The sequence below is a fragment of the Hoplias malabaricus genome, chromosome 3 (assembly GCF_029633855.1).
Source record: "Hoplias malabaricus isolate fHopMal1 chromosome 3, fHopMal1.hap1, whole genome shotgun sequence".
NCBI lineage: Eukaryota > Metazoa > Chordata > Actinopteri > Characiformes > Erythrinidae > Hoplias > Hoplias malabaricus.
This window is the reverse complement of record NC_089802.1, coordinates 71,507,974-71,520,166: the sequence shown is the minus strand read 5'-3', so window position 1 is coordinate 71,520,166 and position 12,193 is coordinate 71,507,974. Positions and strand designations below refer to the sequence as shown.

Here is a 12,193-nt window from a genome sequence, read left to right as displayed (position 1 = left end):
ACCATATCACACTATAACATTGGATGTGTATTATGGGCCAAGTGAAGGTTTGCAGTTTGCACAGGCAGCTACTTTAATTTACTTTACTTTACATTTCTAATTACTGATATTTTTACCTCCTGCTCAATCTGGATTTTGGAGCTTCTGCTATGTTTTTCCACTTCTAGTTGTTGAATCAGAGTTTGTGTTTTGTATGTCATTGGGTTTTACATTACTCTACTCGGGTTTGTTGTAGTGAATGGGAATATAGGTCTGGACCAAATACAGTGTTTACATCTTGAGGGCCTGCTATCATATTCCTCTATTTATAATAGCCTTCGACACACCTTTGCTTGTTAGAGGGGATTCTCGTTCAGTTCAACAGCTAAAGAGGGGTTTTCCTTCATCCGTCCTGCCAGGTCTATTTTACCTGCTATGTCTTGGCTCATCTAACATGTCTCTCATTCAGTCACTGTGATTATTTTTCAGGTCCATGGTAGCCTACTTTACACAGTGATGCTTCTTTGCTTATCGTACTTAGGAGAGAAACAACAAAACTCAAATATTTACTGCAAACGGGCTCAAAAAGTGATAGAAAGATATAGAGAATTGAGACTCCTGACAATGACACAAACCACCACAGCTGTCCTTTTCAGTAAAACAGATTTGAGACATGAGAGGAATTCAGGCTTCGGATCTGAGAAAATAAACAAATGTTTGTGTGCTATAAAACAACACAACACTGGGTCTGAAAGGATGTGGACTCATTCATTCACTCATTTAACCGCTTCAGAGTGACTTCAGAGTCCACCTGTAGTCACTTGGCACAAGGAAAACGGAACACTCTGGACAGGGTGCCAGTCCATGGCAGGATATCACATACATCACAAATCACAATGTAGGTGGAAGCCAGAGCCCCCAGAGGAAACCCATGCTGACACAGGGAAAGCACAACACACTTCTCAAAATCAGTGGCCTGAGACGAAGCTCAAACTCAGGATCCCAGGAACCCAGGGCTATGTGGTTCCTGAAGTGCCACTGTGCCTTTACTCAAGAAATAGAAAAGGAAATAGACACAAAAGAAGAAATTCTGTGGTGTTCTCAGAACAATGCACTGAACTCCAGAGTCCAGACTTTAACCCAATGTGAGATTTCTTGGAGAAACACGGAATGAACCGACTTCAAGTGTACTTTAGAGGTGTGGAAAATATGCTTTACTTTAATATTTATTACGAAAATTGATATAAGCCTCCTGGAGGGGGAAACTAAATAAACAAACACAAAACTGTAAAGGCAGAGTGGGCGTCTAATGAAAAAAACAGATATGGGTGGAAATTATTATTATTATTTTATTATTATTATTATTATTAGTAGTAGTAGTAGTAGAATAATAGTAGTATTAGAAGCAGTCCTATTAGTAGTCCTATTAATATTAGGAGATGGAGCACTAATTGCTTGAAACCCTATTAAAGTTGTTAGGATTTGATTATTATTACCAATTATTATTATTATTATTATTATTATTATTACTACAGTCTTTTTGGACAATAAAGTCTTAGTTTGCCTGTGCCATGTCTATCCCTTCCCCCCACCTGTAGCGCTTCTTGCCAACAAATAGCAATGAAAATATACAAACATTAGCAGCTGGGAACGCGCGTGTAAAACTCCATTCTTTTCCAATCCACGCTTTTGGTTTAAACCGCGCGGAGGCTCCCGCGTGCGAAAGCTGTTACCATACACACACACACACACACACACAGAGAGAGAGAGAGAGAGAGAGAGAGAGAGAGAGACACACACACAGACACTCACACACACCGGACACCGCTGTTCGCGCGCGCGCACTCCAGAGCGTCAGAGCCTGACGCTGATGACGTGTGGGCTCTTTGGCACGTGCGCCGGGGCGCTTCGAGCCCATAAACAAAGGCACGTTGCGGTCGAGCGCCAGAGAGCAGAGCGCCGGAGTCGCGAGGAGCGCGAAGCACGGAGCTGAGAGAGCGCGAGCTTCATAGATGAGACGCGCTCGGGTAAAAACTGAGGGAAAAGACTGAGGTAAAAATTGAAGCCTCTCGCTTTTTGAGGCGAAATTTCCAACACTTTTTTTTTTTAAACATAAAGAGTTTATATTTTACTGAGGTCATCTTTGTTGAGATTATCTCCTCATTGACTTCGTGTAAGGACGGGCTTCTTATGGTCACTCAGCCTCGTCGAAAGTCTGTTTTGAACTAAATTATTTTATTTGTTTGTTTCCGAGGGAAGCCGTTTCCCGCTGTTTTTAACCGCTCGAGAAGCAGGTTTAAAGACTTGGGATGGTGGCAGACTGAAAAGGAGAGTTCCTCCGAGAAATACGATGTCATTTGTTGTCGTGAGGGAACTGTCGCCTGTGAAAAGTTCTCACGCTTCGTCTTGTGTGTTTCTGCCCTGTTTTCTCCTCAGGAGCTCAGAGCAACGGAGCCACGGCACTGACCGCCGGCCAACCGCCCACTGCAGAGATTCACCGAGAACCGGAGAAGCAGGTGTTTGGAGGTAAAACGGAGACACGATAAAGTGAAGAACCTCTTATTTAAAAGTGTGTATAGCACGAGTTCTTCAAACCGTTCAGAAAATAACGTACTTTAAACAGATTACAGTAAAACGTTGAGTTATAAACAGTAAATTCCATTGTGACGTCATATCTCTTTACTGTATCCACTGTCTTCATTCTGTTGTAAACACTGTAACCTGATACAAAACATTCATTACCCCCTGTTCAATCAACTCCATGTTATAAATCTGCGTTCAGCACCAGCGGTGTTCACTGACTATTATAGGTGTGTTGATTTATTTTAAACTAGTGTAAGTGTTAATTCAGCACTTTATTTTGTTAATTATTCCTTCTCACAGTATGCCGGACTAGGCTTAATCCCTACTTGATACAGAGCTGTAGACCTTAATTCAGCATTACAGATGTTATAGACCTCATTACAGTCTACAGATCCCCGTTCACAGTGCTGTTCAATCCAGGTCTACCCTTTATGTTAATTCAGCATTAAAGCCATTAGAGCCTGGGTCCCAGTTCAGATGAGCAGACCAGGACTAGGTTAATCCCTCTTTAATTTGGAACTCCAGCTGTTCAGTGGGAACTCAGCACTGTGTCTTAATTCAGTGCTGGATGTTAAAGATGTTGATTCAGCACTGTGCTGTTGGTGTTAATCCAGTAGAGATAGCCTCCAACACCGCAGTGTGGTTCATCTGGACTGCAGAAGTTACAGATTCAGAATGCAGTGGCGTTCAGGACCTGGCTGTAGATCTTAGTTCAGTTTTAGACCTTAATGCATCCAACAGTATACAGTGTGGACATGTATTCAACGCTGCGAATGCTGCTTCTGCGTGTGTCAGTCCTCATCTTAAGTCAACAACCTGTTAATTCAGCCCTGTATCAGCACAGATGTAGGCTGTGAAGGTATGTGCTATTCCAGCTGGATCCAAGAATCCAGTAGATGTGATTTCTGGGTCTTCAACACCACAGTTGAATCCAGAAGTGTTGATTATTTAAAGTCATTCCCTTCACCGTCTCCTCTACGTTGCTGTGTTGCTGACCGCCCCTCTGCCTTCTCCTCTCTCCGCAGTCATGCCCTGTGTCCAGGCTCAGTTCGGGAGCTCTCCGCCGGGCGCCAGTGCCGCGTGCCAGGCGCACAGCTACGGCTCCGCGGCGGGAGACTACAGCTGTGAGCTGCTCACACCCGAGTTCGTCAAGTTCAGCATGGACCTGACCAACGCCGAGATCGCCGCCGCTTCCGCGCTCCCGAGCTTCAGCACTTTCGCCGAGAGCAGCGGCGGCGGCGCTGGCGTCGTGGGCGCGAGCTACGACCCCAAAGCGCCGTGCCTCTACCCGGGAGAACACCTGTCCATCAAAGCCGAGGACGCGCACGGGCACGGCTACGAGGACGGGGCGTCCCACGGCGGCTTCTACAAACCGGGACCCGCGAGTTTCTCCGCGCCTCCGCCACCGCCTCCTCCGCCCCCGCCGCCGCACCACCACCATCACCATCACCACCATCACCACCCGGCCGCCGCGTGGGAGGACGCGAGCTCGCTGCATGCCTTCTCGCACGGCTACGCGCTGATGGAGCAGCAGCGGAAGGACGCCGTGTCGCGACTCTTCTCTTTCAAGCAGAGCCCCTCGGGCGCGCCGCCGCCGCCGCCTCCCATGGCTGCCGCGTGCCACGTGCGCTTCGATGGCGCTCCGGTGGCGCAGCGGGCGCTGGAGAGCTCGAGCTTCAGCGTTCCCGCGGCGCTCAGGAAACAGCAGCAACACGGAGTGACCTGCTTCCCGCATCCGCTCCACGTAGGACACGGGCACGCGCACGCGCTCACCGAGAGTTCCGTCAGCTCTCCGCCGTGCCGCGGATCGCCCTCCAGCGAGGGACTGTGCGCGGTGTGCGGCGACAACGCCGCGTGCCAGCATTACGGAGTGCGCACGTGCGAGGGCTGCAAGGGATTCTTTAAGGTGAGTTTTTTTACACGATTTTTAACGTACAAAAGTCAAAGGATAGAGTGGTCCAACTACACTTAGGTGTGCAAACTACACTTGCGTGCAGAAGAAAAGACACATCTTGTGTTAACGATGGAGAAAGTAATACAACAAAAGTAGAAATTGCTGTATTGAAATTTGCATAAACAAAATATGTTTTCTAATTCACTAAACATTGGCGTCATGTTTTACATCTTACACGACCATTTTGACTTTTTAAACATTTGATTTGACTGTTTTTAAACAGCGGTTTTTCACACCAGCAGATGTAGCCTTTAGGGTGCAATGTGAAGAAACAATAGCATACAAACAGTTAAACAGGTGTGTAAACATAACGCTAATTCAGAAGCAAAACAGGAATGACTAATGTTCTCGGAAATGCATACATCAAAAGCTGCAGCAAAAGAAAAATGCTTACTTCAAAATCACTTACTGAATCTTAAACCCTGCATTTTGGTTTTAAACTGTAAACACTGAAGGCTGATTCGTAACAGCTCTTATGCAACTTAGCCACATTGTGTACTTTTTTCAGCCAGTATCCTGCAGTTCACACAAGTGCGGGAGATAAATGTCCCCCACTTACCTCCTCGAATTTGCACCAGTGGGAAAAATACGAAATACAAGAAAAATAAAAACCACAAAACTGTACATTTGAAGCTATATTCATTTTCAACTTTGTCAGAAAGCTATAACAAAATAAAGTGTACTGATATGAATCTACACTTACCTCAATTAGTTGATTTTCATTCATTTGAGTCAATGTGCACCTGGGGAATCAGCCCCGTTCATCTCTGACAATAGGAATCTGCTGTTAAAATGAAATTGGATTGGACCACAAGTAGACCCCTGAGGAACTCCCAGCGGTGAAATTAAGCCGCCTCTTTATTTCAGCATGGTGATGGGATCATCGCAGTAATCCGACAAGAGAGGTCGGGGGAGTCAGTGGCAGGGGACCCCAAATTATGACAGCCCACGGCTCTGTGTTTACTGAATGTCTGCCCTGTCCTGCCCTTGAATGTATTACACAGCTTTACTTTAGAGAGGCCAAGCTTGAGAGCAAATGTCTCTTTTTTTTTTTTTTTTTTTCGTTCAATTATGAAACTGCACTGTAATTTGGATGTTTAGGTGCATTGTTTGATGGTACACGCTCCTTGAAATGATTACTATGTTGTCTTTCCATAGCGCACAGTGCAGAAAAATGCCAAATATGTTTGCTTGGCCAACAAAAACTGCCCCGTTGACAAAAGGCGGAGGAACAGATGCCAGTACTGCAGATTCCAGAAGTGTCTAGTCGTAGGGATGGTGAAAGAAGGTCAGTTATAAACAGTATGCTAAATCACTTTGATTGTACATCACTAATGGATTAATCCAAAGCTGGGAAAGTGGGAACTGACACTGATTTGTCATAAAGCGTTGGTTTGTGTGTCACAGTTGTCAGAACAGACAATCTAAAAGGCAGAAGGGGTCGGCTCCCATCCAAACCCAAGAGCCCACAGGAACTCCCGAGCTCCTTATCACCTGCTACTCTCCTGAGTGCCCTGGTAAGGGCCCACGTAGACTCCAACCCTTCCATAGGACGCCTGGATTACTCTAAAGTGAGCCAATAATGGTTTAGTCAAAAAATTAAATAAATGAAAAAAATAAATGCATATCAATAATAGAGTAGTTCTAATGAATTGCCCACTAATGTTTCCTCCAACAATTCAGTTTCAGGTGAGTTCTGAATACCACACTGCTGCAGATGAAAGCCTCTACGTGCAGCAGTTCTATGACCTCCTAACAGGGTCCATGGGCATCATTCGTGGATGGGCAGAGAAGATGCCGGGCTTCACTGACCTGCCCAAGTGTGACCAGGAGCTGCTCTTTGAGTCAGCCTTTATTGAACTTTTCGTTCTACGTTTGGCATACAGGTGAATACTACATATCTTAAATGCATAGGGTCTTGAGAAGGGACTACAAGATTGAATTCATATTCACATTTGCCTTTCAGAATAGCAGGCTCAAGCTAACTGTGATGTAAACACAGTATATTCTCATTTTCAGATCGAACGTAGCAGAAGACAAGCTCATTTTCTGCAACGGCATGGTCTTGCATAAGCTGCAGTGTGTGCGAGCCTTCGGAGAGTGGATCGACTCCATCATGGAGTTCTCCGCCAGCCTTCAAAGCATGAACATAGACATCTCTGCTTTTTCCTGCATGGCTGCTCTTACAGTACTCACAGGTACCACAGAAACAACACTCTAAAATATTCAGATGAAAAAAAAAAGGTTCTTAGGTGCCAAAGAAGAACATGAAGCACCTATTAACAGGAAGTCAGCTAAATAGTACATTTTGAAAATGCTTGTTTTACTTTGTCTTCCTCAGAGAGGCATGGCCTTAAAGAGCCCAAGAAGATGGAGGAGCTTCAAGGCAAGATTTTAAACTGCTTGAAGGAACACGTGGCCTGTAACAGCGGTGGCCTTAACAGCCAAAATCATTTGTCGAAACTGCTGAGCAAGTTGCCGGAGCTGCGCACCCTGTGCACACAGGGGCTGCAGCGCATCTTTTACCTGAAGCTCGAAGATCTGGTTCCAACACCTGCCATCATTGACAAACTCTTTCATGACACGTTACCGTTCTGAATGTGGGGCAGGTTCAGGACTGCGATCTCTCCACTGGACGTTTTCCGAGGCGACCCCGCTGAAGACATGGATTCGCTAATACACAAAGGAGATATTCTTACTCTTCAATACAAACGCTTGCAGTTGGACTTGTCTCCCCTCCCCCCCAAAAAAAAGAAAAAGAAAATAAATGACTCTTACACTGGAACTGACTAGTACAGGGCTTTCAGATTGCAACCAATGATTCAGCAGAGTTTAGCGTTGACCCTGATCTAAACTCTGTAATGAGCTGGGTGGCAAAGAGCCTGACAAACACTAAGCTCTCTGTTGATGTCAGTGTGCTAGTAGCTCATACTCACAATGATGTTAGCAAAATTTTGAGTGTCCCCACCTCCCTCAGCTGCCATTGACAACTTGTACAAACCTTGTACTTACAGACTACAACATTCACTCGGTTAGAACAAAACAGAAAAACTGGACATATTTGGATTATTACTATGGCTTTAAAAGAACTTTACTGCACACACAGATAAGACGTGAGGAAATACGCTTGCAGGTGAATTTAAAGTTCACATAAACGGGATTCTGGAAACTAGGTGTGTTTCAAGTACTACACACTAATAGTGTAAGGTATATACTAATCTTAATAGTATGACTTTGGCAGAGTAGTACACAAACTAAGAATAGTGGGAACTGATTAGTTCTCCCACGGCCCTTGTGTCATTCTCTGCCATTTTTCTGTGTTTCTGGATCCATTGTGAAGGCAGTAGTGTTCATCAACACTGGACTCCAAACCAACGAGTCCTAAGTATGCATTTTAGCCATTTGCATACTCTCAACTTTGACATTTTTAAGTACACTACACACAGCATACTCAAGAATTAGTGTTAGTGTTAGGTACGCATTTGGGAAGCATCCCGTGTTCATATTAATCCGACCAGGGCAATTTAAATCCCACACTGGAGCTTGTCAGAGTCATAAAAGATGCAGAACAGGTTTCATCCTCGATTACACAATGTCTTTAAACAAACTTTACAGAAAATAAATCTATACAAATAATATTTAAATGTTCACAATGTTTTAATGACAAATGTAAGCTGTAAACATCATCATCACCTTTTCCACTTATTCCATTTCAGGGTCTCGGTAAGCCCTGTACAGTCTGATTTAATTTGACTCATTTGCCAAGCAGTTAGACTTAAAGAAATCTAACTTCTAAACGTCTTTGCCATATTTCATAGCAATACATCATTTTAAAACGACATTTAACACGTACAGTAAAAGGGGGTTCACCAAAGGAGTTTAGCACAAGCTAAATGTATATATTTTGTTAATTAAACTATTTGTTAATAATCACTATGCTGGAAGTGGGGGCTTCCTTCCAGTTTCAGTTTCAGGAATGAAAAACAGCAGCATCCTCCACTTGATGACCACCACATAGAGCAGCTCTGAGGAGTTTTTTTTTTTTTTTTACAAAATTAACAGATCGTTCTGATTGGCTGAGAGGAGTGTCAGGCGTAATTTTGCAGCCAGTCTATTCCTGAGTATGAACTATTAGCCAGTCCTAGGGCAGGGGGGGTTTGTAAACGTGAATATCAACCCACCCCGGAGACTGAATGCTGAAACTAAACCCAGCGGAGGAGGTGTGGACTGCCGGAAAACGGGTGGACACTAAACAGAGGTGCACTGAAGACAGTCAGGAATGCAGTCGTTGTATGCAAAAGTTTGGAAACTCTTTGTGTAATGTAGATGGTTTCCTAAGTGACATTTAGTACATACTCCTGCACATTTACATTACATTTATTTGTATGCTGAGCTTATTATATTTGTGGGGGGTAATACAATTAATAATAACAATAACAATATTTTATTATTATTATTATGATGTAGCAAGTTAAATAACTTTGTCAAATAACACACACACACACACGTGAGTGTACGCAAAAGTTTATACCCATATAATTGACTTGTGCACCCTGATGAGGATGTTAACTCATTTTCACTTAGAAAGCCAATATTTAATTTGACCACGGGTGCCCAAACTTTTGCACACGGCAGTAACAGCCAGAATGGGCATTTTTGAAGGAACTGGACATATCTCTTGCTTGTTAATAGTTTATTTACCGGAATATCTCTAACAAGCGCGGTTTAAATGTGTTTGTATTGTTATGGTCATTCATACGAGCTGTGTCCATTCGCTGGATAATTCAGCTAAAGGGAATTCTTATTTTAACATTGCTCTGAATTTCAGCTCGGTCAGAGGGAGATTAAGACTTGTATTACTGGGTTATAATGTTTCAACCTTGCTGTCTTTTGTTTCTTTTTTATACCACATAAGTCATTTTCTACGAAATATGCATGGAGTTTATGAGCTAACGACGTCCTCCAGCACTTTGTAATTTCATATTGAAATAACCTTGTTTTCTCGGTGTGTGGTTCTTTTACTCGTTCTGACACGTTGTGTGTTTTATTTTATTTTATTTTTTTAATTCAGTGAAAAGCTTATGTGGTCCTGCAGCGCAATGTGTGTATTATAAAGATGCCCGGAATGGAAGTAGTGCTTTGCAAAAATAAATCCGTGAATAGGCTAGTTCTAGTCCTTTCATTTTTACTCGTTTAAAAAACGATTTCTCTGTTATTTCCTGAGGCGCATTTTTAAAAATAAGAGCATGTTTTATTTTAGCGAATGGTGATATTAGGTTACCAGTTTTTGTAGGCTAATTCGTTCAAATTTAAATCTAATATTACATCCATTTGAAGGACTTTGGTAGCAGCGGCCATTTTAATTACTGACGTAAACAAAAACGGTTACACCGTTGAAAAAAGTGTACAGTAATTATTTTCACTACAGATGAAAAACGTACCTCCACAAGTGACAGAAGAAGCGGCAGATTTCCTTAAACGTACACAATAATTACATTTTCATATGTAAGCTTAAGAATTTTAAATAGAAAGACCGAATATAAACGGTTGAAAATTACAAAATTGAACACAACTGCATTTAAAATATAATATGGTAAAATGATATAATATGGTTCTCTAATTACAGATAAAACGACTTTCCCTTCTGGGGACCACAACAGTGAAAGTTAAAATCTTTTCTTGTAAATATGAAAAATACACCATGCCTTTTTTATGAGCAGCACCTCCACTCGTTTCCATTATTTATATCTTCATTATTGTATAGTGTGAAAATACATGATCACAAACTTAAGTGCATTTAAGAATTGAGTTTTCTTTTGTTTATTTTTTTTCTGCCCAGAGACCACTTTCAACACATCCCTCAGCTTTTTCCCTAAGCAGCTGCTTTTTTAAGATGATAGAGACCTACAATAAAATATAATATTGATTACAATGCAGAATGCAACAGAGCAGCTCTTCCACCAAGGCCGTGTAAGCGGCTCACAAAGAGCAGTGTGCACTTTTCAAAAGGTCACAGTGTGTTTCAGGCCTGTTACTGAACAGCTGAAGTAGCAAACAAAACACAGGCGATGTCTGCGAACCATGCCCAATGAGGTGGGTGCCCTCATCCACAGCCCCTCACAGTGATCAATGGGGACAGTGAGACTATGCTCTACTGTACAGCTCGTTTGGACACAGGACCTGTGATCTGTGAGCAGTAAAAGACTAAAGTGTACTTCTTTCAACTGGGCTTACTAAGAAAATGTATCAGTCAGTTTTTTTTATTATAATTATTATTAATAAACTCCTATCTATACTTGAAGGCATGTGTTTAACAAAAACAAATGTACAGAAACCTAAAAAAAAATTCAGCTCAACTTTTAAAAGAAATACACAGATTTGTTTATTTTTTCCACATCTCCATTTTTCACAATTCTAGTCATTCCAAACACGTTGAGTGATGATGAGCTGTGAGTTCAGGAGCCAGCCCTTCATCTAAGAAACAAGCTACTCCTTTTTATTTGCATTATATTAACCTTTGCTGTCTATTTCTTTTTGCTCCTATAACATCTGCAAATATGGTGCTTTCCAATTCCAGGCACTTGGTCTGAGCTAGCTAAAATATTCACGTCAGGGATCATGTGCCCACCCAGAGGAATCTGCACATACGAGTGAAAAGAAACAAAAAACGTCGTCGTCGTCCGCCCAACGTCTACTCCCCTCACACCCGTTCGATAAAATGAACATCGACGCACAATCCGCGCCCCTCCCCCTCCACCTCCCCCCTGCGTTAGGCGGGTAACTCCGAAATCCAACACCCCCCAAACACACATACCCCATTTACATATTATATTTATACGTCCCCCTCCACCAGTTCTCAAAGTATTTTTGCCCACCCAATAAATCCCGCCAAAAAAGACCTAATTTAAGTTCTTTACAGATTTGTAGCTGTAACTCAACTGTTTCTGTGTGTTAGCCAGGCTAGTTCACTGGTTCACCAGTGTTAATGACCACTACGGACTAAATATTATTTGAACAGTCAAATATTCTCAGCACAGCTCATCAAGGTGTACTAACAAGGCCAGTGTTTCCAATAAACTGACCAGTAAGAATAGGAACCATTTTGACATTTAATGCATTGTACATAGGATAGCATAACTAGCACAACAAGATTAGCACTGAAATTCATTATACTCTGATATTTTCTTGGCATTTGATTGTGAGAGAGCAGCTCAGAGGCATGTATCTGAATTACATTCTCCAAAAGAGATGATTGCCATTCATTTTGAAATGCCTTTATGCTAAGATTTGATTGTACCATCCAAGCATCCACAAACTTTATTAAAGTGATCTAGTTATGGCATCAGAATCAATACTTTTTTCTTTGTATTCTGCATTCATAATGCAACGATGAGACAGTATTCATCAGCGAAACACTATTACGTTTAATAGGGACACAGGTAGAAATGGGGTGCTTGTTAATAATGGTCTTTTAGGACATCCTTTCCTTAACAAACTGAAGTTCAGAATAACAAGCCCTTTAAAGGAGGTGTAAACCAGTTTTCTAATATTTCAATATGTATGCTTGAATAAAATATAAAATACAGATGTATTATTTCACAGGGTTTAGATATGAGATGGTGCCCTATGATGAAATTTACCAGCATAGTGTTGTGAGGATAGGAACCAGCTGTCTAT

General features: G+C 42.3%; 1 protein-coding gene across 1 annotated transcript; it reads left to right on the top strand.

Moving 5' to 3' along the window:
• Positions 1-1,928: 1,928 nt before the first annotated feature.
• On the top strand, positions 1,929-8,044 carry nr4a2b (nuclear receptor subfamily 4, group A, member 2b). The gene is made up of 8 exons (XM_066665289.1): positions 1,929-2,031; positions 2,416-2,505; positions 3,588-4,468; positions 5,675-5,804; positions 5,924-6,087; positions 6,200-6,402; positions 6,536-6,714; positions 6,858-8,044. The coding sequence occupies exons 3-8, from the start codon at positions 3,590-3,592 to the stop codon at positions 7,112-7,114; spliced, it is 1,812 nt and encodes a 603-aa protein (XP_066521386.1). The 5' UTR covers positions 1,929-2,031; positions 2,416-2,505; positions 3,588-3,589; the 3' UTR covers positions 7,115-8,044.
• Positions 8,045-12,193: the final 4,149 nt, after the last annotated feature.

Bases quoted from the DNA above. Each gene is read 5' to 3' on its own strand.
- nr4a2b (XM_066665289.1), top strand. From the start codon at position 3,590: ATGCCCTGTGTCCAGGCTCAGTTCGGGAGCTCTCCGCCGGGCGCCAGT. The intron at 6,088-6,199 runs GTGAGCCAATAA...CCAACAATTCAG, and splicing joins GACGCCTGGATTACTCTAAA to TTTCAGGTGAGTTCTGAATA. The intron at 6,715-6,857 runs GTACCACAGAAA...TGTCTTCCTCAG, and splicing joins TGCTCTTACAGTACTCACAG to AGAGGCATGGCCTTAAAGAG.